Source organism: Apaloderma vittatum, unplaced genomic scaffold (genome assembly GCF_000703405.1).
Source record: "Apaloderma vittatum isolate BGI_N311 unplaced genomic scaffold, ASM70340v1 scaffold7673, whole genome shotgun sequence".
NCBI lineage: Eukaryota > Metazoa > Chordata > Aves > Trogoniformes > Trogonidae > Apaloderma > Apaloderma vittatum.
Window position 1 is genome coordinate 372 of NW_009709729.1, and position 27,646 is coordinate 28,017.

Below are 27,646 nucleotides of genomic sequence, written 5' to 3' on the forward strand. Positions count from 1 at the left end.
AAAGCACCTGAAGATGAGGAAGGGGAGGCTCCCTGTGCTCCTTGGGTTGCGACTGGTGGCATGAGATCGCGTTCTGTGGTGGTTTTTCCGAGCATCACGGTGACTGTCTTCTTTCTGGCAGGTTTTGAGGTGCGTTCTTGTGTTGATAGTGTGACGTCTCCAGCTTCTCCTGCTTTTGCTATTCTCCTGCTCTTGCCCCACTGCCAGCCACCATGGATAAGACCGAGTTGATCCAGAAAGCCAAGCTGGCTGAGCAAGCTGAGCGCTACGATGATATGGCCACCTGCATGAAGGCAGTAACTGAGCAAGGTGCCGAGCTGTCCAACGAGGAGCGCAACCTGCTCTCAGTGGCCTACAAGAACGTGGTGGGGGGGCGGCGCTCTGCCTGGAGGGTCATCTCTAGCATTGAGCAGAAGACAGACACCAGTGACAAGAAGATGCAGCTTATCAAGGACTATCGGGAGAAGGTGGAGTCTGAGCTCCGGTCCATCTGCACCACTGTGCTGGTGAGTGGGGACTTTCTTTTTTTTCTAATTTTATTTAAGAGAAATGCAGTGTTCATGTGCACTGCTCTACTGGGGAATAAGAGTGGGAACTTGACTGGGGAATATCATGCAATGTATTGTGCTGGGGTAGGGGAAGTCACTGCATTAACTTCTGCAACCGTTATGTTGGTTCCTGTGAGCAGGAAGATCATCTGCACTGTGCTGTGGGCTCCATATGTGTAGAGAGGTATTTGAGATACTCAAAAGAGATATCCACTCAAAATTTGCACTGTGTTTTTGGATGGAGCATTGTGCTAGGTAAGAGCAGGGATATAGAGGAATCGGCCTCGTGCCTGTTTGTGCTGTGGTTAGTAAGCTTATCTATTCATAAGATAAGCTGAAAATGAGAAAAACCCTCTATTTCTTCAGGTCAGTGCTAATTGTTAAAAGCATTTTGAGTAACTGAGTGCACATTCCATTTACTTCTTGTGAAGAAAAATACTCTCAGGAGGTCTGCAAGAGACATTTTGAGGATTTTTTTTTTAATATAAAAATACAATTTTGTCAAGTAAGACATCTCTGTTGAAGATAGGAAATAAAGTCGTGTAGAAATTTGCTTTGTCAGATTCAAGCTGACTTCTTGGGGGATTCTTTAAGATGAATTCGCAGTAATTATGGAATAATGTAAAAACTAAGATGTGAAGACTGGCATGGTACCCCAAGCATGTGTGAAAGCTCAGCAACACATTTCTGTACGAGCAGCAGAATTCCTGATGCTCTCGGTAGTGAAACTGCACTGTGGTGGGAGCTGAAGAGATGTGTGTCAGCAGCGTGGAGGCTGCTGGACCATGTTCTGCATGACCAGGGAGTTGTGGCTGCAGGAAGCTGCATGTGTAAAATGCAAATGTTAAGTGTGTGGCAGATAATCTTTAGTGGCTTATTTACTCCTTTTAGTTACTTTTTTTTGTTTTTCGAGCGTCCAGTACTGCTACCATGAGAACAGGAAGAAGCAAATTTGTAAGGAAACGAATGGTTTTGAGGTAAAAATGTCCTAGATTTAAATCTGACAGGTTTTAAAGTAACTGAATTTTTTTCTTGATTTAAGTATTCTGGCTCGCATACAGAAGTGCTCTTCTTTGGATTGTGCTGAAAATACCTACATGCTTCCTTGCATGCTGCCACCTAGGTTTCTTTTTTTTTTTTTTCCCCTACATCAGTCAAAATGAGTTGCCTTTGCTTGAAAATCATCTGGAGATTTATTATCTTAATGAATCAATTGCGTTAGTTGTTTAATACATTTAAGAGCCCATGTCTTCTGAAGAAGCTATTTCTACAGTTACAGGCGTACTTAGGTTGCACAACTTTCACCTTTGTGAAAATGATGTGACTTGTGCAGGGCACTGATTCCTGTTTCCTGTGACAAGAGTTTCGCTCGAGCCGCTGTGGTGGGATGCCAACATTCGTGCTGCTGTGATTCCTCTCAGTCTCCCCTTACTCAGTGTCCCACTTCAGAACTAAATTCTCAGGACCTCGACATCAAGCTCGCTCTTCAGACTTCTTAGTCTCCCTCTGTCCTCTACCAAATGTAATCCTGAGGAGAAGGTTACATGTGAAGTCTCATCCTTGCTGTGCCGTCTTGACAAGGAGCTCGTGCATCTGCAGGGAGATGGAAAGATGTGCCTGATGAGGGTAGCGAGCCATTTCACACAGGGGCTACACTGAAATTATTTCACCCGCGTCAAATGGTGGACAGCAGGTAGTCCGACAGCCATGCTGAGGAACCTCTGATGCAGGGGAAGCAAGCTCTTCCCGTGCTAGCTGAATTTTTCCCTGCCTTCTAGTCTTTTCTCTGTTCTCGGAGATGGCCTTGTTGGTGACTCTTTCCTGGAAGGCAGCAGGAAGTAGTGAAGACCGAAACCTCCAGCTGTGCACGCTTTTCCTGTCCTGCCCTGCTGGCAAAGATGCCCCTTCCTTTGCTGGGACATGTCAGCTGCCTCCTGCAAGCCTTCCTATTTTTACTCTTCCTTTGAGGGCTGTGTGCAGTTACATTTTCTGCCCTGCTTCTCCCCCTTTCCTCCTCCATCTACCGCTCCTGTGAGCCGTGAGTCAGCATCCCAGAGGTTGGAGCTCACAATGTGCAGGCACTACAAAGGGACGGGGTTTCCTAAAGCGGAGGCACAAAGTGAGTTTGACTCGTCCTTCTTCAAATGATAATTTCTTCTTTGCTAACATAGTATTAGTAGGAATTAGTAGTATTATTAGGAACTGCTTGTCACTTTTTTAGATCTCTCAAGCTGAATCTCAGAGATGCTTTTTTAATTCCGGGAAGGTGGCTAAACTGAAACAACTGTTGGCGAGTAGTATGGAAAGGTTGCTTGTCATCTGGAGTATTTGGATTTAGCAAGGGTGGATGTATTGGGTGGAGTGTGACTGCTGTTAGTCATACTACTAACAGTTTTTTTCAAAAGGCTTTTCTTTTTTTTTTATTACTGGAAAGGCACAGCTTTTCCAAATGAAGTCTATCTGTTGTTCTGGAAACCTTCATTTAGAAATACTTGTGCTAGCATCACAAAATACTGCTACTTTTTTATTTAAAAGGCAGCAGCACTGAATCTGCAATTACTTTTTCTCCCTGTGAAGAATGCCTCAAGTTAGTTACATGAGGCATTGTTTTAGGGCATGGTTTGATAAGGAACTTTAATCACCACTAAAATACAAACATCCAGAATTATGTTGAGATATCTGTATGTAGATACATAGACACTTAAGTTAAAAAAACCCACAAACCTTCTATTAATTAATTAACGTACAGCCACCAGCGGTGGTCACAGTAAGATATTCCATCTCATGTCAAGCAGTGAAGACATGTAAGTGCCCGTCTTGCAAGTAGGAGCAGATGTGATCTGAACTCTTTTTAACTGTTAATTTAACGACTCGTCTTTCAGGTGAGAGTGGCTATTTAATGAAGAAATGGTGTGACTTTGTCAAACAGATTGCACGCTTGTTTGATCTGAAAGACCACTAGGAGGTTTTGTTGCAGTCTCTATATTGATTGACTAATTCTTTAGTAATGTAGAGAATGTTGAATCATCCCTTATGAACCAGAGCTGAAGCTGTTCTTGAAGCTTTCTTGTCCTTGAATAAATAAACAGGTTGGCATCTTAACCTTTTTTCAAGGTAAAGTTGAACTCTATTGTGTCATATACTCTGAAAACAAAGTTCACGTTTCTTTCTTTTTATATGTTTTTGATTTCAAGATGGGCATACTAGATAATGTAGAAGTCATGGGTGCAGCAGCAACTCTCACGTAATTAGAGAAGTAATGTGTGAAGTTTTGAAGGTGGAGTGTACAATACAAGATTAATCCTTTATTGTATATACACCTTGCTGTCTAGTGACACCAGGTTTTCAGAAAAAAAGAAGGTGACTTTTGAACTGGAATTTCTCTGGGCGAGCAGATCAAACTGCTGAGTTTTCTGTGAGCCTCAGTCCCTTTGCAGAGCAAGAATTCACATTGCATCCAAGCTCCCCTTTGTTCTTTCAAGATAGAACTAGTGTAATGGATGCTAGCCCTTGCCTGGAAGCAGTTCGCTCTCCACCTAGAACTTGAGGGTTTTCCCATGTGTGTTTGGTAGTGCTCTGCATATGTTCAGTTTTTCTAGGTCCTGGTGGTGGTAGAGCTCTCCATAGAGCCATAAAGATAACTACAAACTTGATGTAGATGCAGTGGCCAAAATCATTAGGGCTTGGAAACTACTGAATCTTCATGGTTACTTACTCCTCATGTCTCTAGCTGAAACTTAAACATTTATTTTAATACGCTCATCAGTTTTTGCATGGAAAAATTACATGTATGAGAATTCTCAATTGTTTCCAAACATCTGTTTTGGCGATGTCTTCTGTAAAACAGTTTTACGTTGCACCATGTCAGACCCAGGTCAGCCAGTTTTTCTAGAAATGAGTAAGGACATGACGAACTTTGAAAAATGGACCAACAGTAACATTACTTGTGCTGTTGATTCTTTTCTGTGCCCTGTGGCAGTACCTGCAATGAAGTAGTCGTGGGCTGTAAGGTGTATCTCCAGTTTTTACTATCTTAGGGTTGAGAGGATGCTTGTAAATGTTTGATCTTCTTTGAGATTGCAGCGTTAATTGTTGAAAGCCTGTATTAGCGTGTTGCTCTTGCCAGCTCTCCTTTCCTTCCTTCCTTCCTTCCTTCCTTCCTCCCAAGGTTGCGATGTTGTTACTACTTCTGCTTCGAGTAATTAAGAAACAATAAATGCTAATAAAAACAAGAGTAGAAAACTATGTCCACCTCTGATTTTTATCCATTTTGTAGAGCTAGTTCTAAAGTTAATCACTTAAAAGTAAACAGAACAAAAATCGCCATGCTAGAAGGTAATGTTCAAAGCAGCTTTTTTAACAGCGCAAGTTCATAGATTCACTGAAAAATCAAGTTGGTATTTTCTTGCAGCAGATAGATTCCTCGTGTCAGCTAAAATGTCTGATGTCGAATGACATCAGCTTTGACCATTGCCCTGGTTTTTTTCCCTATTGTTACCTTTGACCTACAGAAAAGTGAAAACTTTATTTTTATTATACATGCAGAAATTTGGCACATTGTGTAAGTATTGGCTTGATGCTGCTATATGAAAAATTTCCTAGAGTTTCACATCTTGTGAATCCTTTTTTTTTCCTGCTTTACTGTTTTCAGTTAACAGTCAGAATTTATACAGAAATACAAAGCACTGTAGAGGTGAAACTCTGGCAAAGGATAATTACAGTAAAGGATACAAAAAGGATAATTAGAATAAAGGATATTACAATCTTTTGACAAAGATATCACAATCTTTTGAAACCAGGAACTATGTAGGATGAAGTTTTATTCTTAGGGTTGGGCATACTAATCACTTAACTACTTCTGGACTTGAGTTAGTTGCCCTAGTAGTATGGACAGTGTTTCAAGTATTGCTTTTTTTTTAGCTTTTGTAAATGAAAACGAATGCTATTGACTCACCCTTTTTAAATAACTAAAAGGAGTAGCTACTTCATGACTCAAAGCCAGACCTTAGGTTGGGAACGTTACTTCTTGGCAAATTGAAAATTGTGGAGTAGATGTTAAACACGTGTTTTAATCTGGAGTAGGAGTTGTCTTTTTTAATGAAGAGTAGTATGTGGGGCAAGAGTTGATTCTTCAGTGCCTTCTTGGCATGACTTATAGCAAACATCAATACATTCTGGTTTATAATGCTCTTGAAACTTAAATTCATAATCTGAACTCAACTTACTTGTAGTGGTACCTTCTCCTACATAATTTTTTGGGCTTTGTGGGAATCAGGTGCTGGAGCTCAAGGAAAACCAAATCTGTTTCTAAGAAAGGACTGACTCTCAGAAACAAACCTAGAATGCACTGAGGTTCTTGAAGCGGCTCAAAGTTGTTAAAGCTCTGCTAAAAATAGTTCAAGGAATTCTAATGGTCGCTGAGGCCTTCATACTGGACAGTCATTGCTTGCTGCCCCCTCCCCTGCACCTGGATGCTGCATTTCTAAAACATACAAGCAAGCCAGTGAAGGATACAAGATAAACCCAGCAAAGTATTCTGTCTGAGGTTCTGAAAACTTACACCATTATGTTATTTGTGCATGTGGTGTCTGTCGTTTTCTTTTTCAGATGTCAGTGGGGTGAGTTTTGATCACTGCTTTGATTTGCGTGGATATCCTCATCTTTAGGTAAAGCTGAAAATAGGATTAATTTATGTCTATTAGAAACAGAAAAACCTGAAGATCAGTGGCTTGTCTATTCTTATAAGTTTTAAGAAATGACCACCAGAGAATTGTGATTCTGCAAAGTCATTGCTCTTAACAACTCTGAAAGGCCTGTCCTGAACAGTAACATCTTGTGGGAAATGGGTTGTGGAGTATTTGAAAATAGGAAATCGTAATACCGATGCAGGTGACCAGTTGTTGAGAAAGGGGCATCCAAAGCCTCATCTATCTCCAGCATCAAGTCTATTTTATTTTTTTTTAATGAGATTAGACTAACTAGCCTGATTGTAGTCAAAGCTTTGTCTATAGTGTACCTCAGTCCGCTTGTCCTCCAGGAAATCGAATAATTCTAGATGTACTAGTTTGGTGGCCTTAAGAAAGTAGGATGTGCTCATTAGGTTAGCTCAGTCAGTTGAGCGTGGTGCTGATAATGCCAAGGTCGCGAGTTCGATCCCCATTTGGTCCCCATGTGTTGCCTGATCTAGTTGAGAGGCGTCCCTGCCCGTGACAGGGAGGTTGGATTAAATGATCTCTAAGGTCCCTTCCAGCCTCGGCCATTCTATGAACTATGATCTATGAACTGGACAAAAAATAGACAAATTCTGATTTTCTGCTAATGCAGTGGAGTTTTTAACAGATTTCTGTAAATCACTGCCATGCTTACCTGCTAGACAGTTGTCTCACAGGCATTGCTACTGCCTTAAATACTAATATGGTAGGTCTCTTTTTGAAGTAAAACATAGCAGGCTATATATCAGAGAGAGAGAAGTTGATGAAGAGAGAACATGCTTGAGCTTGAAGGTTATTAGCATTTGATTTCTTTACGATGGCACAAATTGGGGTTGCTTAGTACATTATTAAAGCATTAGATTGTACCAGTTTCTGTGTGGGCGCAGAAGCTCGGTGTTCTGGTTTCAGTAATGGGGGATACCTGATTTTCAGAAGATGGTGGTGGGGCTGGTAGACAGGCATGGATATACTTACTTTGTAAGTGGTAGGTGAAAGTGTGTGCTTGATGAATCAATTCTTTCTCACTTGTGTAGATCTTGCCCTTTTTTTTCAGTTTTGTGCTCTTGGTGTTCAAGAATGATGGGCCTGGTGCCCCTAGATAGTTACTTGATGTTTGTATTTAAATGGGAAAAAATATTTTACTGAAAGAGTGGTGAAGCTTTGGAACAGGCTGCCCAGAGAAGTGGTGGAATCACCATCCCTGGAGGCATTAAAAAAAATGTGTAGACATGGCACTTTAGGACATGGTTTAAGTAGTCGTGGTAGTGTTGGGTAGACAGTTGGACTTGATGATCTTCCAACCTTAATGATTCTATGAACGTGTGATTTTGCACTTGACCATAAACTTGAGCTAATTTTATCAAAGCATAACTAGGTAAGGCAAGTAAGACTGTTCTTGAATGTTGCATTTGTGGCACTTATTCCACGTAGCTCTACCAAGCTCATTGGCCTGATGTTTTTGGAAATTTCTTCTCATCCTTTCTGCTTCCCAGGATACTGGAACCAACATCAAAATACTCCAGCTGAGCACACAGCTGACTTGTAAGCTTGTACTTTGCTAATTCACCCTGTACATCTGAGTAACAGTTCATGTGAACTTAGACATAGGAGGTTATAAAAATAACTTAAGTGCTGAGTTTCACATCCTGTGATTCTGTGCACCCACCAAAACATCAGATGTAAAGACCTATGAAGTAGGAAGTCCCAAATTAGCTGTGATTTTGCTTTCTCTTAATTTGTTAAAGGAATCAAGGGTTTGATTTACTAGTTTCTAATGTTCATAAAGATTTATTCCTTGCTCTAGAAATCTTTACTCTGTCCTTTAATTCATATGGTCTGTCCACTGAAGTAGTTGGATATAGGAGTCATGTCAGGCTCTAGAAACAAATAACTTTCCGTTTGCTCTGATAAGAAATTTTCTAAATACACTACATACACTCTTATCAGACCGACAGCCTCATATTTCCTGGTTAAAGCTTCTTCAGGAAGTTCTGAAGTTGAACACATTTTGAAGATTTCTTGTAAGCAGAAATTGTTTTCAGTGGAAGTAGGTAGCAGGGCCTTAGCGAGAAAGTCAAGGTTCACTTGCTAAGAGAAGTTGTTATAATGAGGTTATCTGAAATGTCGGCTTCTATTTTTTGTGACTTAAAGGTTAGACTTGATTATTGTAAGTTGTCTCTTTTGAGGAATAACAAATTACTGGCACACTCCTAATACAACAAATGAAATAATACATTGCTGGGTTTCCTTCAGGGTGAAGTTCAGCAGTGCAAAAGGCTCTTGCAGCTGCACCAGTTGATGAGGAGAAACTGCACCTGTTCCATTATGTCTCTGGATTTCAGTGATCACAAACCTCTTATCTAGGGCTCCCAGATGGAGAGCAGAGCTGAAGCAAGTAAAACTTTTAGGCCCTCCAGAGTTTGTTTATTATCATGAAAGACTGGTTTATAAAATTACTTACTTTCACAAGGGTAGCATACCATAAACTCACATAACTCCTGCATGTGGTTGTTCATTTTGAGTATTGTCAGTGTAAATATATCTCAGTCCATCATCTTCGGGGCTTCTGTAGCTGCAGAGCACAGTAATGTTTTTTTAAGGCAAATTCAGACTTTTTTTGTTTGATTCTGCCTTATTATGGAAGATGGCAAATGGAGGATGCTGGAAGAAGCTTAGAGGTCGTTGGAATTCTGAAGGGAGGAATTGATGTCAGTAATGCATGTTTACTAAGAGGAAAATAACAAAGTACTTTGTGGAGTTAGAAATATGGAAAATGCAATCATGGAAGAATGTTAGAGTCAATTTGAGAGAAATCTGTCTGACACAAAGAAAATTTTCCTGAAAACTTCTGGCTGCATTGTATGGGCATTACTTCACCAAAAATTTGTAGTTATTGAAAAAGTGAATGACTTTTTTGAAGTCACTTCTACATTTGGCAGGGTGAAACCAGAAAACCTTGGGATCTCCCATAAAAACTGAAGTAATTCTTTGACTTTCACTGGATTGTTGGTTTTGTGTGATGAAAATCCATAGAAAGGAGAACTTGCACACACTTTTAGTTCCTGGCTTACATAGTTCTTTGGTGACCACAGAACTTTTTAACTTCTTGTTTTAGGAGAAATGCAAGCAGTGAATGTAAATTCTAGATGAAATTAATTTCAATCCCAAGTGGGAATAGTGTGGACAGACGTGCTGCAGCCCAGGCTTCTAATGCATCAGTTAAGTGGGATTCCAGATACTTCATTCAGGGCCAATCCTAAATATTAACTGCCAGTTTTTAAAACTATGTAGACAAAGACGCAGAACCACATGGAAAAGATGAATTAGGTCACCCTCTCTGTTGCCACGCCAGGTGCGTTTGCTTTCAGGTCATCTTAAGGCCATGCCATTGCTGGAAAGGCATACATGTATTTTCCTTAAGATATAAACTGAAATACTAATGGTCTTAAGAGGTCTGTATTTAATGTTCTCCCTAAAGGAGTTGGTGCATAGAGCTTGAGTCCAGAAGACTGAAGAACTTCTGCTGAATTACACTTTTGAAAGTAAAGTAATCTTACTGTTGCAGCAGGGGACTCTCCCTTTCCTGTCGAGAAAACAACTGCTGAGTGTTAAAACACACCTAGGTTGCAGTGAGTCACGCTGTGGACTTTGGATTGACTGATTATACCTGAAATAGTCAAGTCTTAGTACCCATTTACTAGATGATTAAAACAGGCAGTCATTTGCAAGTAGAAGCCTTATTGAAAGGTCTGAGCCTACACAGATCATCTGTGCTGTCAAACACTTTAGAATTTTAGATGTCTTTAAATTAATGTTTAACAGTTACTTTAAGGGAATATATTGGTCTGAGCTGCCTCACCAACTTCTTAGCTTTACTTTTTGACTGCCGTTAGGGTGGAAACTGTTCCCCTGTGTGCTGCTTCTAGGTGTTTTTTCTCATCTTGAAGCTGGATGGACCTTCAGAAATACTTGAGGCTGAAGAATTTTTTGCACACAGCAGCCCTGGCTGAATTTCCGTAGAGTCATACACTTTGCATAGTGTCCCTGTTGGATGTGAGCTGCTCATCTTCTAGATGGGACTGTGACATTGAATCCAAGTTCAGGTTGGTGAGTTAACTTTCAAAAAAAATTAAAAATGTTGTTGACATGCACTCTGTGCATGTGCACTATTTTAAGGAACTTTGTCTCAAAATAGGTTTATTTCCAAACAGTTTCTTGCTTCCATGTGACCATTTGGTTCTGTGGGGCTTGGCCAATAAGTGTGTCCTATTATTGACAAGTTCAGTGTTAATTGATCAGTTGCTTGCTGTCATCCATGTAACGTCTGTTCTGGTGGCTAACTTCAATACTCGTAAAAAATAATTTAAACAAACGAAAACTGCACAAAAGTGCTTCAAAGCTCAAAATAGGAAATATTCGTTGTTGGCTCAGAAAGGGAAGGAACACCTAGGAAACAGCAATAAAACTCCATCAAGTCAGTGTGTAAGAGCTGTGAAAATCAGTCCCCTGTGGAATGGCAGCACTTCCTCTGCTGTCCCAGTGCTTAAGAGTCCTGCCAGCAAAGAGCTGCTGGGGGGTTGATTTGAGGTTCAAGCTGGGCTTTATTATTTTTAATATTGAACTTTTAACATCATGGGATGAGGAGGAAAACAATTTTTTTTGTTACATGCATTGATACTGATTAGTTTGCTCCTGTATCAAAAAAGAGTAATACTATTGCATTTGGTTTGCCTCTAGATGCTTTTTGTGTCATATGAGTTAAAGCCCAGCAGAGGATTTTGTCTTAAATTACTAAAACTTGCAAATACATATTACTTCCCATGAACTGTTATGATGTTTGCTTTTAATTAGCATTTACAATCATAGGCCTAAAAGATGAAGATGGTGTTGGACTAAGATGTTTTACATGACTTGAAGGAAGGCTCAAGAGTATCACTGAAATAGTAGGTCTTGAAAATCAAATTTATATAGACTTTATTCACAAAACTGTGCACCAGCAATGTTGAACATTGGCATCCTTCTTGCTAAAGATCATAGAATCCTAGAATCATTTAGGTTGGAAAACAGCTTTAAGACTGTGTCCAACTGTTAACCTAGGAATGCCAGGTCCACCACTCAACCACGTCCCTAAGCACCACATCTACACATCTTTTAAATACCTCATGGGGTATTTAACTCAACCACTTCCCTGGGCAGCCTGTTCCAGTGCTTGACAACCCTTTCAATGAAGAAATTTTCCTCATGTCCCATCTAAACCTCCCCTGGTGCAACATGAGGCCATTTCCTCTTGTCATGTCTCTTGTTACTTGGGAGAAGAGACTGACCTCACCTCGCTACGACCTCCTTTCAGGTAGTTGTAGGGAGCGAGAAGGTCTCCCCTCAGCCTTCTCTCCTCCAGGCTAAACAGCCCCAGTTCCCTCAGCTGCTCCTCATAAGACTTGTTCTCTGGGCCCTTCACCAGCTACTTTGCCCCTCTTTGGACACACTCCAGCACCTTCATGTTTTTCTCCTTGTGAGGGGCCCAAGACTGAACACAGGATTCGAGGTGTGACCTCACCAGTGCCAAGTATGGGGGAACAATCCCTTCCCTGGTCCTGCTGGCCACACCATTCCTGATACAGGCTGGGATGCCGTTGGCCTTCTTGGCCACCTGCGCACACTGCTGGCTCATATTTGGCCAATTGTGGACCAACACCCCCAGGTCCTTTTCCCCTGAGCAGCTCTCCAGCCACTCCTCCCCAAGCCTGTAGCGCTGCTGGGTTTGTTGTGACCCATGTGCAGGACCAGGCACTTGGCCTTGTTGAACCTCATACAGTTGGCCTTGGCCCATTGATCCAGCCTGTCCAGATCCCTCTGCAGAGATCAGGCAGATCAACACTGGCACCTAATGTGGTGTCATCTGCAAACTTACTGAGGGTGCATTTAATCCTCTTGTCCTGGTCATTGATAAAGATATGAAAGGTATTACGATATTAATAATGCAGCAATTAACCCAGTTTATATTTCTGGGGGCGAAGCTTTGGAGGGCACCACTGATTGCGATGGTTGCTTTCACTTTCTTTCCTTCTGGTGGAGCAAAAGTAACGATATACCGTACTAAGTTAGTGAGAAATGCAAATGGCAATGTAGATCAGTCTTTTAATAGCATAACATTAAGTAACTTAGTGCTGGTGATGTGACCCAAACATGTCGTAGGTGTTGACATCTGAGTGATGGTGACATTGTAAATATTTTGAGTTACTTCAGTTTACCACATTGAGAACTTCTGTGGGTACCTAGACACATAATATCTTTAGCTCGCTTTGCAAATTGACCTTAAACTACTTGTGATCAGTAGATAATCTCTGGAGCTGACCTGGTTTATGTTCATCCTCTGGTATTGAACAAGGAAGTGTGAAAAATGAATCTGTTAGCTGATGTATTGGAATATATGCAGAGACTTAAACTCACGTATTTGCTTTTCTTATTAAAGTCCAGTGTTAAATGGCACAATTGCTGACAGCAGCTCAAAGGTCAACTTGGTATTCAAGAGTTGGGTTTTTTCAAATTCCATTTTCACTGTCAAGATTCTTTATAGCTGAATGTGTGGGAAGAGAGAACAGCACTGATCAGATAGCGGTGGTATTTCCCTGGCACTTGAACCTACCACATAGTTACACTGTACAGAAAGTATTTGGTGTACACTGTGGTTGAACTTGATGTCTCAGTTAGACTTGGCTTTTTAAATAGGCTTAAATAGGGGGCGGTTGGTGGAACTTTCTGTTTTGGTGTCAGATTTTCAAAGAAGGGGTTGTCCTTAAAACAGGTGACAGAAGGCATGTGTGGAGCAGGGCTGGTACGTGAATTGCAGGGGCTGTGTGCATGGTGTGTGTAAGGAGAGACTGGCTGGATGCACACACAACAAATAATTAAGATGGAGCTGGGTCTTCAGGGAGCTCCTCTGTCTGTATTGGGCACTTCAAGTAAAGATACGGCTGGCATGTTCCTTCAGGGCTTGCTTTCCATAAAGCTGAAATAATGGGGAAGTGATGAGAGCAGATGAATTAAACTTAGTATTTCTGACTCAGGTTAATTGCAATGGTCTGATACTACAAGCACATGTTGAGCCCTTTTTGCTGCTTAAGCAGAGGGGAGAAGAGACAAAGAACAGTTAGTCAGCTGGGAAAGAACAAAAGTAGAACTGGAGAAGGATCCAAAAAGGCAGTGGAAATGTAACTTTCTCTTGGCGTGTAAAGGAATAAGTCTGCCAATAGAGAGAAAGATAAAAGAAAAATCTGAGCTTTAAAGGGGGAAGAAGTGGATTGCTGCCAGGCCCCTAGCCTGCTCCCTGTGGCTCCTTCAGGCAGCTGCAGATCTGTTCCAGGGACCAGCAGCCTTTTGTTGCTGGCATCTCTTTAATAAAGAAATAAGCCTGACTTCTGTAGGAGGGGAAAAGAGCATTGTATATAAGAATGTGATGCTATTAGGACAGCAAGACTGTTAGCACACTGTGAAGGTAGAAATAAATTGAGATGGATGAGCAGCACTAATGAGAAGTGGGGTGGGATATCCCCTTGGCAGTTTGGGCATCATGGGGTTTCTCTTGGCAGCGTCTGAGGCATGTTTGACTTTGTAGAACAGGTAATTTCTGGTTGTTCAGGTCTTGTTTTACAAGGTGATAAAAACAGTTACAGTTCTTAATGATGGTGGCAACTGTATTTTGATAGACAACTTTCTCTGACAAAAAGTGCTGTTTGCAGTTTGCTCTATGTGAGTATGGGTGGCAGTCTGCTGTATTGGCTGACTTCATCATAGAATCCTACCTGTGGCAGTGCCTGTCTCTCGTTAGGTAAAGTTCATTATAATAACTTCTGAGGTTGACTGAGATCTGCTTCACTGCTTAGGCTGCCTATATTCATTTTACTATCAGCTGATGTTTAAAATGAGGATTCCTGGCTGATTGCTGTCTGATGGAAAGGTAGAAGAGGCCAAAACACATGTAGGAAATCTTGAGTGTTCTTGGCTATTGCTAACAACAGCGTAAAGCAAATCATTTAGCTTATGTTATCACTGCCCTGATAACATTTTGTTTGTTAGAGGGAGAGTAAGATGCCTTCCAAGAAATGATGATGATGTCCTGCGATGAACAGCTCACTTAGTGTACCAAATACATTATTGATCTGCAAGTTAATATCTGGATAGGTAGGTAATGAGTTTTCCTCAAAGTCTGTATTCTGTTTTATCCTACATGATTCATAAATAAGGTGTTTTTCCATTTAAGGCTATTAAAAAACCAAAACTGGATACATGATGTCCAGAATGAGGGTGTTCCACCGTGGCCAATAGAGGCACAGATCTCTCCCTTACCATGTGGTAAGCATTAGGAGAGCCCTGAGATGAGCTGGCAGTGGGAGCTGCTGTCTGGGCAGCTCAGCCCCTCCAGCTGAGGAGTGCCTAGGAAATCAAGCAGTGTGTGTAACACACCCTTTGTTGTCTGGAAAAACTATAGATGATTCCTAGCATCCATTTTTTTTCCTCTTGACTTCTTCAGAAATCTGCACAGAACCACTATTTCTAAAACCTGCATAGTGGAGCCAGCACTTTGAGGATGCACAGACGTGTAGGCTGCAGTGCTACGTACTTGAGGTAGGGCTGGGGCCATGGCAGAATCCTTTTGTGCTCCTGGGAGAAGCACGTGGCCTACCCCATTTGGGGGGGGTGGGGGGCAGGGAAGTGAGCCTTAGTGCTCTAGAGAATGTGGGGCTGAGGCTCAGCTTAAATTAGAGATGGTAGAGCTCTCCTGTAAACATTCTTTAGCTTGCACTAAATTCCAGGATGCTAGTATTTTTAAGTCATAACCTAGCCCCATCAGCTACAAATAGTACTCTACTGTTAGCGCTACCTCCAAAGACAGAATTTTGTTAGGAGATCAGTAATATTTATGTGCCAAGTTTACAATAAATCTTTAGGGTTTGGAAGGCATAAAAGATAAATGCCTGTTTATTCCCTTGTTGATGTAGTTGTAACATCTTGAAAAGCTTTATTTCAGTACTTAGAAGAAAAAACAAAGATACAGTTATGTCAAATATCTGGTTTAAAATCCCATACAACCTGTTTTTCTCGATTGTCTGGTCAGTGCTCCTTAGACTGTGCTATAGTTTTTCACATCTAATTTGAGTACATGGATGAATCACATCTCTGCTGTTCAATGCAGTCCCAACCTTGGGATGGCCTTTAGAGGCTGGTAGTTACTCTTTGATCGTGACTGATTTAAGGAACCTTTCTAAATGTAGGTGTATTACGTGTCAACTTTTCATTCTGGGCAGTTTCTTGTAAAATCAAACTTCTGTGATAAACTTGAGGTTACTGTACTGTCGCCTCTGAGACTTTGAAACTGGTTTGTGTGTTGTTGTGCTTTTATGGCTGGTGTTGACATCTGTCGTAGAAAAGCAGCAGGGAACCAGCAAGCCAAAATGTGAATTTTCTTCTCATTGCAGAAACCTGTAGGATGGGAATAACTCATTCAGATATGGGGATGACTCATGCAAAATAACAGTATTAATATGAGGTTGTATTACCCATCTACCTACTAAGTGTTGGCTCTTGTTTTGAAACACACCTAAGGTTTTGCTGCTTTTTCCATAACAGCAGTGAGAGGGCCCTTTCCATACGCTTACTTGACTGTGTTAAACCATTTTATAAATTCCCGACTTACCTTTGCACCATACTCACCAGCATCTAGTCTTTGGCAATGGTTTTCTAGCCTCACAGAAAGTCCAGAAATGTCTATTTCTGATTTGTTATGTGGAAGGGTATGCCAGGCTCGGTATCTTCTTACCCTGCTGCTTTTTATTCTGGGGTGGTAGTCAAAGTGCTTATAACTCTTTACTGTTCCTTAATGCCTTGGTAAGGGTATCTCTGAAGGGAACTTGTCTGTGGAGCTGTGTGCAATATTGCATCGATGGCAAAACACGCTGTATGGCTGCAAAAATGCTTTATTCGCCCAACTGGAAGTACCCCGCTATAAGCGTCGGCTTAAAAATAGTTGCCAGCACTTCAAATGGACTTGGAATGTGTAAAGGCTTTAAACTGGATTGCTCTGCTACGGTTGATTATTAAAGGAGTAATAATGGCATGGTGGTATGCATAGAGAGGAGGTTTGTGTCTAAAAGTAGCTCATTTTGATTATAGTGCTACAGTTGCTAATTAAAATGCCAAGGGGTTTTGCCCTGAAAGCTTACAGTTCCGTAAAAGTTTTTTTTTGTACCTGCTTCATGAATTTGGATACATGTTCCTGTAACTGAAATCTTACTTAACTGGCTTTGTGGAAACTTTCTGCTGCTTTTATGACCTGTTTATTTTCTAAGTAACTGAACTCGGATCTTTAGCACGTAAATTCTTATTGTAAAGTTGCTCTGAGTATTGTGGGGTTTCCTTGAGTCTGTTGGAGCTTATTCGCATCTTTTATCAACTCCAGAGAACACGAGCCAGTTGTGATATTAATGAGCAGGGTAAAATTGCTCAGGGACAGGGAGGTCAGACAGAAGTTCTCTGAAGTTAACCCCTTCACTGGGGGGAAGCCTGTGACCTCTTGCCTCATTCACCTTCACCCCTCTCTTGGAAGGGCTGGGAGGCCTCAAAAGCCTTGGAGAGAGACTTACCTCCTCATGCTGGAGGTCTGTAAGCCTTTCCCTGCCCCTCTGGTTATCAGGTAGGAGAGCTGCTCAGGGTGTGCGGGTGAGCACCGCTGGTGCTGGGCCTTGGAGCAACGGGGCTGAGCTGAAGGTTCCTCGCTGCGAGGCTGGAGTGGGTGTTCCTTCACAGCCTTGCCAAGAGCTGATGTGGTTTGGTGGGGCCAGCTACCCACTGGATGGGTTTGAACCCTTGGTGCTCTCTGGTAGGTGGGCTGGAGATCCCTTATCATGAGACAATTTCTATGAAAAATAGCAGAATTGGTTTTCTTCCTCCCCCCCCCGCCCCCAAGTGGGAATAAATTCTTATTTATAAATAGGTTTGAAGCTTTCTGCATAGCGTTTCATTTTTCCAGTAAAAGCTTACTCATTTGCAACAATGTTTTTGAAATGAGAAGTTCATATCCTGAAACTAAATTTGGCCCTGAAACTATGCATGGGTAAGCCTTTTCTTGCTACTTTTTCTTAAGTCTGATCGAGTGGCTGAGTGATCATCTTAATGTAGTCTCTAGCCTTGTGCCTTGACACAGTTTGTTTAAATAAGCACACATCTATCTGAAATGCCCTTAAAACTCTGGTTTCCACAGTTGCATAAATTTGAGTCCATCCAAACTTTCTGGAGAGAAGGAAAATCAATTGAACTTAGTCATAGTGGTATGTGTAATTATGTCAATGTCTTTTGCTGTTGTTGTTTCAGGAGCTGTTGGACAAATATTTAATAGCTAATGCAACTAATCCAGAGAGCAAGGTATTCTACCTGAAGATGAAAGGAGACTACTTCCGATACCTTGCTGAAGTTGCCTGTGGTGATGACAGAAAACGTAAGTACCTTGTGGGCTTTGGATCTTTATAGCTAATGAGCTTCACTTTTGGGCCATGGGTGAGGGAACAGTAAATGAAGCACATGTGCAAGTATCTTACTCTGAATTCATGCAAGTGAGCTGAGTGGGAGCAACTACATTTCAGTTGGAAATCTCTAGTGTTCATACTGACAGAGAGAAAAATTCTGAACAGACCTTAAGTGTAGTGTGCCAGGGAATTTTAGCTGATGTTCTTGTCATCTGCCCTAAATTTCTAGAGAGTTATTCCATAATGCTTATTCAGAGTTTCTAAAAAACAATTTAAATGAAGGTCCACTGATATATTTAATGTTGTTTGTATTTCTTTACTAAAATAAAGTTGGTGAGGAAGAGCAAACAAACGTCTGCAATGTTTTTTACTCCATGATGGAGTTCTGTTTGTCTCGAAGTTGTAACGTTTTGGTGTGAAGCAGACTTCTTTGCAGTCGCCTAAGTTTATAAAAAAGTGATAAAATGACTAGGTCAGTACCCTCTCCAGAGAAGCACGAGTTGCACTCTGAAATATTTGACGTTCACAGGGATAATACTGTTGCTGTAATTTTAGTTTGCCCTTTTGGATCCCGCAGAAAAGGCCTGGAAAACTTCACAGCTGGTACTGTCACTTGATGCTGGGCATCCTGAGAATGTAGAACATTCCTAGAAGTTAGAACATGTGCATAGGTGGTTGTAAGGGGCTCCGGAAGCTCTTCTGGGGAGGATTTTAGCTCTCTGTACAGAGGATGTATTGAATTAAGTATTAGAACTGTCTTGCAAGGTGTCCAGATACTGTTGTGATGTTAAAAACTCTTGGTATGGCATGAGCTAGCGATACATTTCTACATAATGAACTAAAATTAGTCCTGGAGTGATGCCGTGACACAGAAAGGAGATGGACTGTTGGAGCTGGCAGAGCGCTGAAGGGATTGTCCCTTTGGGTTGGGCATGGCAAGCATCTGACAGTGGTGGCTAGTTTAAACCGGCTGAATCGCAAAGTGGGAGGACAGAGCTGATTGTCACTTAAGTAAAGGCTTTATTGGTCTCCTTGTTTTGTCAGAGCATTTAACTCTAAAGATGAAAATACACAAAGTGGAGTGAAAGTCTTTGCGTGAATGAGTTGTGTTCAGAAATTTCTATCCCTTCACCCGATTCAAATGACAAGAGTAGGTCCAAGTGTAGCAGAGACAACTTGTCTTTGGCTTTCACGAAGATGATCTGATTTACATTTTGTCTCAACAACAGTTGCAAATCTTTGGGCTTGTCTGAGCAGAGAAATACCAGCTTATCTTGGCTAAAAAGACCGCATGTAAAGTGATACGCATGCTGATAGGAGCGCTTGCTGTAGAGGAGGCCAAGATTGGTGACCTCGTTAGCAGATCTCTGTTTTCCTGGGAAGTTACAGCTGATCTGTATCACCGTGCCTACATTTTGTGCTTGACTTCTTGCAGACTTCTAGGAGTTTTACTGAAGGCTTTTCTGCTGTGACACCTCTAAGCACCTGTTCATTTTCTCACCTTCAAATGTATTTTCTGTACTTAGAAGCTAATTTATTTTCTGCGTTTTGCTAAGGACTTTTTCCCTTTTTTCACCTGTTGTCCACAAATTAGGGCATTAGCATTCATTGCAGTGTGAATACTGAAAAACCCATCTGTGTTGGGACTCTTGAATACTTAATGGATTTTTTTTTTTTTACTTACCGACAGATTTTTGAACTTACTGTTTGGGGGGTTTTTCAGCACTTCCTAGAGCAATTTTGGTATTAGCTCCCTCAGAGATCTGTATTCCAAGCTCTGACAACGGCCTTTCTTTTCCTGCGGCCTCCTTCCGTTCTTACAGAATGCTTAGGGGCAGCAGTTGCCTATATGTAGCACTCTTACAAGTACTCACTCTGGCTGGGTAACCTCTTTTCTCTGTGGTATTTCTCCCAGTTATTTTGGGCATGATCTTGGCTCTTTTATCCTGAGGTGTGTACACCAAAATTTTGGAGGCAGACTTCCAGTTTTTCAGGAATGTGCAGTACATGCCTTCCAAACTTCCTCAAGAAGAAGTAGGGCCATACAGAGAGTAGCCTTCTTCACCGTGCGCACCTGACTTGCGTGAGCATGTCTGTCCTGTTCAAGGAGTAAGACAGGAGTTCTGCAGATAAAGTGATGCACAATTTATTTTTAGTTTGTACCTGAAGTATCAAAGGCCTCTGAGGTAACTTCTTGGATATTTGTATGTACTAACTTCTGTGTGTTTATCTGCCTGTGATCTGTAGTAACTGAATTTGCTCCCTGTGTTTTGTCGGTGTGGCAGCTGTACATAAAATGAGTTTAAGACCATTACCTTGGTTAAAGCAAGTGCAGCATTTTGCTAAGAGTGGGCTTAAATGGAAGACTCTTCAGTCTCCTATTAATTGAGTATTTTAAGTAGTCATATCTTTCAAACAAACCATAATGTTTCTCATTCGTTTGACAGAAACAATAGAAAACTCACAGGGAGCTTATCAAGAGGCGTTTGATATCAGCAAGAAGGAGATGCAGCCAACACATCCAATTCGCTTGGGTCTAGCTCTTAACTTCTCTGTATTTTATTACGAGATCCTCAACAATCCTGAGCTTGCCTGCACACTGGCAAAGACAGTAAGTTACTTTTTTTCAGTTCTGTCTGCCTGCAGGGACAATGGAGGGGAGTTTATGCTTAAAATAATATGAGTGATTATTTCCTAGAGTTTATGCAGGAAATGATCCTGTGTAACGTATCTGGTTTCCAAGCTTTTATTGTTCGTGGGATTAAAGGGTACAAGGAGGCTGTATTTACAACATGACAATGCAACATGACAAGCTTTTATTGTGCTTTTGTTTCAAATAAAGCAATTCAGGTCATTAACTTCTAATGTTTCTCTTTTTTTGGTTTTGGAGGAATTTTGGGGGGGAAGTTGAGTTTGATTTTTTGGGCATGGATGGTTGGGATTTTTTAAGCTACCTTTACAGGTAGGTTGAGCTTCTGGATATTTAAGGATCAGTTAATAGAAAGACTAAAGATGGTTTAATTATTCTAGGCGTTTGACGAGGCTATTGCAGAACTTGATACACTGAATGAAGACTCATACAAAGACAGTACTCTCATCATGCAGTTGCTTAGAGACAACCTAACAGTAAGTTGCCTTTTTATGTTCTGTGTGATTCTGTAACCATGTATTTGCTTAGTTAGACTGAATTTGTGATGAAACAAAATGTCTGGTTTGCTCTAGCATAAAGCATAGGACTGGTTTGGGCTTTTTACCCTACTGTACCATTTCATAACTGTGAATGTAGGGTAAGTTGATGTCAGCTACTTCATGCTGTGTAATTGAGAACAACAGCTTGGGTAGCTCGCGTTCTTCGTTGTTTGCTGGCCTTTTCAGGGGAGGGGGAGAAGGTGCATTCAGCTCATATGAGTTATGACAAGGAGTAAAAAAAAAAAAAGTAGCTTGTGATCTGTCGGGGATTCTTACTCCAAATTCTTGATGATCACCTCAGAAGCAAAGCACCTTTCCTGTTGCCTATCTGGTGCAGCTTGATTTATTAATTTTTCTGATTTTCATTTAACATAAAATATTTGGAATTTCAGTGTCTTAAGAATAAAATCAGTTGATGTTTGAGTAAGTATTGTAACGATTAATTGTTTAAGAAGAATGCCTAGTGGTACCGCTAGGTTCTATTCAGATATGTAACATGCATTTTTTTTTTTTTTAGGAAATACGCTCTATGGATATTCACTGCATATAAAGTTACAGCAGCATTTATTATTCAGTAGAAATCTCTTTTATTAGCGCTGTAAAATGCTTAGCTTCAGTAACCAAAATGGTAACCTTTGCTTTCAGGATTCAGACCACTGCTTTTGAAAGTGGTGGTACTCGTAAAGCTACCGTTCAGGCTTGTTGAATGATCCAGGTTCGATGACGTAGCACTGAAGTCTGGGCCCATTTAGAATGCTGTGTGCTCTGCCTCCAGCACCTGTGCCTGGGGAACTATTTCCAGTTACCTCTCCCCCAGCAAGTGCTGGCAGCCAGGGCTGTGCAGCTCCTGTGCACTGGTACTTTGTAGACACCCTTAAGTCTCATTCATCATCATTTCTATGCACTCGGTGGGTTTGGAGGTAAAGTTGCACTTCTGAAGGCTGACTCTGTTTTTTCTTCTTTCCAGTTATGGACATCAGACAGTGCGGGAGAAGAATGTGATGCTGCAGAAGGTGCAGAGAACTAAACTGCACGTGGGGCGTCATTCTCCCTCTCCTTCTCAAGAAACCTTTTTACACGTCTCCATTCCTTATAGCTCCACTTGGATTTCCTATAGCAAAGAAAACCCATCCATGTGTATGGAAATCAATTTATAGTCTTTTCACACTGCAGCTTTGGGAAAACTCCATTCCTTGATTTGTGTTTGTCCTGGCCTTCCTGGTGTGCGGTTACTGCTGTAGAAAAGTATTAATAGCTTCATTTCATATAAACATAAGTAACTTCCAAACACTTATGTAGCGGACTAAAGTGTACCTGGTATTTAAAATCAAAATTTGAACCAGTTCCTGCCAGTTGACTGTGTTTTGTATTACAGTAAGATATGGAAATGTAGTTAATTGCAACTAAAGGGTGTTCCACATAGCTTTTAATTCTCCACATTCCCTTCTTATTCTGCAGGGTTTCCTCTCCATAATTGACTTTCACATGCTACGGTGTATTTTTTTTCAGTAGGAATACGGACGTGTTGGGCCAGATCGAGTTGAGCATTTCTAGTTTGGAAAATGACAAATTTTGAATTGCTTCCTGTAACCTGTAATACAGAAGCTTGCGTGTTCAAACCCAGGGGCTTCTCTTACTCTTCAGTTGCTGCTGTTTAAGTTGATGCCCTTCCCAATAAAAGTTCACTTACACTCCTGCCTTCGTAGTTCTGGTATTCACTTTACTATGTATTAGAAGCAGCATGTTACTGCCGGGGTACAGGCAGTGCTTTTTGGCAGACTCAAGTGCATGTCATTTCTTAATACACTGGAATGGGAAAACCAATTGAAGTTCACATGTCCAAGTATAAAAATTTTTAGTACTTTTCCATGCAGGTTTGTGCACATGTGAGAAGGTGTCGAGTTTGTCCAGTGATTGTTACTTAGAGAGTTTGGACCACTATTGTGTGTTGCTAATCATTGATTGTAGTCCCAAAAAAGCCTTGTGAAAATGTTATGCCCTCTGTAACAGCAAAGTAACATTAAATAAAATTACATTTTATAAACCACTTACTGTTGACTTGTAACAATTCCATGTAATCACTTAAGGGCTAAACTTAAATGCAGGTATCTTGTAGCACAAGTGTCTTTCTCAAATTTAGTGCTTACTTTCAAAAAGTCTGCTCTTAAATTAACTCATTGGATGAAAATGGCCTGGATAGCTTTTCATACTTAACATGACATGTGGACTTCTTAGTAACTAAATCTACTTGAGCTAATGGCTTCACCTTAATAATAACCTAAGAAAAAATAGCCAATTTCTTGTTAATCTTCCATGGCTTGCAAGTCTTCTCATTTAATTTTTATTATTATTTTTGTAACCTCTTGAAATTCTTGTGTTTTTCTCACTGATGGTCATTGTTATTACAGTATTCCAGCTACACTTTTAGTAATGCAGAGGGATTTGACCTGCTGTAGAACATTAGTTTGTGTGCTACCACATTATAATCTGCTTTCTGTTGTTCTTTTTACAGCTTTTAGTTTTACTGTTTCCCCCAGGTTTTGGAACTTTTTGTAATAATATGGTGCCCGGCTTTTTTTTTTTTTTAATTTCTTCAATTTTTCTTTTCTTTCCTAGATCACTTTAGAGTTTTTTCCTAAACCTCTACCTCTTAGTTTCCCACATTGGTGGGTTTTTGAAAATATTTAAGTCCTATTAGTGTCCTACAGGATATGGCATTATGAAAAAGGATGCATTAGTAGTCCTTGCAAGCTTCTCATGGTACATCTTTCACCCTCCATGTTTTCATTCTTTGAGTGTGCACAATGAGTGTTCCTGCAATAAAACTGTTCAGATTAAGTGCTTCAATTGACATGCGTTGTTTAAAAAAAAAATTGTATCAATTCCATTTTCTTCATGCAGTCACATTGAATTGCTGTCAAAGTATTGTGTGGCAGGATTCTACATAAACTCATATGCTTCTCAATTGGTGTTTTGGTTTCATAATTTCTTGCCCTCCAACATGCATTTCTTATTGATCCCTTATTTGTTTTATAAAGGTTTTTAACTCCTGAGTGCTCTCATTCTTCAGGAGAAATGTTTCGATGCTGACATGTTAGCAGCCAGCTTGCTCCGCTCATTTAAGAGTTTGCTTTCTTCGCTTGTCTTGGTCCTCTGGAGCGCTGCCTTAGCGTGCGTTACCTTGTCAGCTAATGCCATTCTCTCATTTCCTTGCTTTTCCAACTTGTGCAGAGAGTTGTCTGTTTTCCTCACAGCAACAGTGTCTGGGCCTCCTATCTAGATTATAGCTTAATTTAACAAATGCTCTTTCTACTGTCTGCCAAGCTGGGCAAACTCTAGATGTCTCTTGTTCATTGCATCTACAACGCAAAAACTGAGCCTTGGAACTGCAGCGTTGGCTCTTGATCTTCAATAATAAGGAATGCACCAGCATCTTTCTTCATGCTGCTACTTGGCCAAATACATTTGTTGTTCTGGAGGGGTGGAAGGGAACAGGAGGTGTAGGGAAACGGGACGATGGTACAAGAAAGGAATAGGCTGTGATTCCATAAAGGACTTTAGCTAGTCCCCCTGCTCCCAGGTAAATTCCACTATTAGTACAATGCCTGCAGTAACTGGGTGCATTCATGTGATAATATAGTTTTCAGTTCTAGCACATAATTTGCACTTAACCTGTAGACTCCCCTAAGAGGACCTGCCCCACAGCTTGGGAATAGACAAACTCCTCAGCCCCTGAACCGTGCTTAATCTTTGCAGGCCAGGCATGAAGTTGACAATTGCCATCTGAGACACCTCACTAAAACAATAAGGTCTTGTTGGATTTAATCCCAGGGGTTTTATGTGCTGAATACGCAAATCCTGCAGGGCAGAGTTACCATCTTAACCTCTGCAACAAATTTCACAATGGTGCATTAATCTTTCTGAGTTCTTTCTTGGTCTTATCCGAATATTAAGAAAAGGGAGTTTTCACTTTTCTGCCAGGTGGGCGATGTTAGTAGAGATGGTCCCTCACACTAAGCCACTTTCTTTTGAGGTAATTGTGTTACAACTCAGTTCAGCAGCAAAACATGGAGTTTTGTACTTAATTTCTCAGTGTCTTTGTTGAAATGAATGATGTTAACAAGCAAATCTAGTTACAGAGTTCTTGGTGAACAGCAGGCTCTAAAACAAATGGAGCACTTGCTACTTTGCACCTGACTTTCTTTTGTGTAGTACGAAGCAATGGAGGGAGACCAGAATAAGTTTGGGGTTGTGGGGGTGTTGCTCTGGTTTTGTTGGTTTGAGTGGTTTTTTTGAGGGGGAGGGGGGATGAATAGAATGATTAAGGTTGGAAGAGACCTCAGAGATCATTTAGTCCAACTGTCAACCCAGCGTTACCATGACCACTAAACTGTATCCAGATAAAGTGCCGCATCTACATGGTTTTTGGACACCTTCAGAGATGGTGACTCCACCACTTCCCTGGGCAGCCTGTTCCAAGGCCTCACCACTCTTTCAGTAATGAATTTTTTTCCTAATATATTTATTTTTCCTGATATATTTATTCCCAACATTAGTGGAAGACTACAACCTTGAGTTTCCAATTTTACAACTGAAATCCCAAACCTCTGTAACAAGAACTAACTTCCCTCTTTTGTGTGAGCGGAGCTAGATGACACAACTGCTGAAAGCTCCAGCAATTACAGCTTGGCCAGCTTTCAGATGAATCAAATGCCAATGTGGGAAGGGTGAAATGTTAGTACCAGCTTTGGGTTACTGCCATGATATTTTCCACTACACTGTGAAGACTCCGACTTGCTGGAGGAATGCCTTTGTCGTCTTCTGCCAGAATCCTTAAATCGTTAAACAGGCACAAGTACACCTCTGAAAATAAAGCGTAGCCTCAAACTACATGATTGAGTATTTTAAAACTTAAATTTCTGTATATGCAAACTTGTTTGAGGGAAGTTTGTCTGTAGTTGTAGAATCTGCGAGTTGACATCTGCGTAAGAATCCCTGAGCTGAGATTCTGTAAGGGCCATTAGAAGTGGCTCATAAAGTCTTTTATTGTAAATGATACTCTCAGTTGTCCAATCTCTTGGCTTAGTTAACTGCTCATTCCTGCCGTTGTGGTCAGCATAAGTGTAAAATCCCTCTACTTTGGGAAACAAAAGGACAGTTTGTAAAACCTGTTTGCGGGTGGAAAGCTGGAGTTATTTTAGGCCTTGGCTTGCAGTGAGTGTGTGGCTGCTGATCTTGTTAGTGCTGAGCACACGCTGGATGTTTCAGATTTGTCGTAAATCTGTTGTAAACAATAAAAGGGGCCCGTAATGGCCCTGTAAGAGAGAGGGAAAGGGGAGGCAGAAGAGATGTTTGTTTCTAGGCTCTAAACTACTTCAATTGCACTCCAGGGAAAACTGATGCATTACAGCCGGGGAGCGATAAAGTTTGATCTCGGCAGTGACAGCAGTAACAAAGCCCTAGAAACTCGGTCTTCCAGAGAGATTTTGTGTGTCTGAGAGATACTACAGCCTCTGCAGTACAGGATGCATTAATCAGTCTGGTTAGGTTTAGGTTAGAAAATGCTTAGGTTTCTACTCACATCACAAAATATGCCAGTGTGAACCGGGAGGCAACGGAATGCTTTTGGGGCTATTTTATAAAATGGCAGAATCAAGGTTTTGCTGCTCGCTCGTCCTGCCTGAAAAATCCGGACTGCCATAAAAAGCCTCTCTTGCTCTGTTGGCATAATTTCCAATGGTTTTGATATGTAGGTGGTTTAAATTCCATTTAATATGGGTAATTTTGTCAGATTAAGTGGCCTGAACAAGAATGCTGCTATTTGATTTAAAAGGTCTCAGTAGCTGGTGAACTTTATTCATCACTTAATTTACCTTTAATGTTAGAATTAATCAGTTTAAATATCAGACCTTGAGAATATAAGTCGATTTTCATAGATCAGGTCTCCAGCAGTATTGAGTGCAAACACTGTTAGCATTAGAGGTACCCATGCAAAATACATTTTTATTCTGAGGTTTCCAAGTATATATATTTGTTAATGTGTCGCCATGCCAAAATACATTTAAATAAATGTTAGTGCTCAGTAAATATTGTGTCAAGTGGAAACTATTACTCTCCTGCCAGTTTGTTGCTGTTAAGCTTTGTGCTTGAGAGAAGACTGACATTTTTATCAGTGGGAGGAGCAGGAGGAGCTTCTGAAGGAGGGAGCTGTTCTGTCCCTCAAGTGTTAGCGCATCTCTGACAGTTTCAGTAATGCTCAGTGTGAAACAAAAACGATGGCTTTTGGTAAGCCCACTCTTTAATTACTTAGCAGCTGAGTTCAAAACCACTTGTCTGTAAAACTTCTGTTCCTACAAATGTGTTTCCAACGTTCTGGTCACTCTCCGGCTCCGCTCCACTCCAGCTGTCCTTGGCCTTGCCCTTTCTTGCGTCCCTGTCCAAAGGATCTCTTATTACTTCCTCCAAAGTGCAAGGAACTTGCATCTTGTCACGTAAAACACTGATGCATGGATGTGCAGAGGCATGCACGTCTCTCCTGTGGTCAAGGCTGAGAAGATGTTCAGAGCTCTGTGTATGTGGTGCTCCGGGCTTCTACAAACGAGGAGACTATATTTCTGTGCTGTTTCTCTATCAAGAGTGCGCAGGCACCTCTGGCGGACCTGTGCAACGTCGTTCAAAT

General features: G+C 41.0%; 1 protein-coding gene across 1 annotated transcript; it reads left to right on the forward strand.

Annotated features, from left to right (window-relative positions):
- Nucleotides 1-118: 118 nt before the first annotated feature.
- YWHAQ (tyrosine 3-monooxygenase/tryptophan 5-monooxygenase activation protein, theta) lies at nucleotides 119-23,014 on the forward strand. Its single transcript, XM_009867029.1, has 5 exons — nucleotides 119-506; nucleotides 17,627-17,750; nucleotides 20,226-20,389; nucleotides 20,809-20,904; nucleotides 21,935-23,014. Exons 1-5 carry the CDS (start codon nucleotides 213-215, stop codon nucleotides 21,992-21,994), a joined length of 738 nt encoding a protein of 245 aa, XP_009865331.1. The 5' UTR covers nucleotides 119-212; the 3' UTR covers nucleotides 21,995-23,014.
- The last annotated feature ends 4,632 nt before the right edge of the window (nucleotides 23,015-27,646 follow it).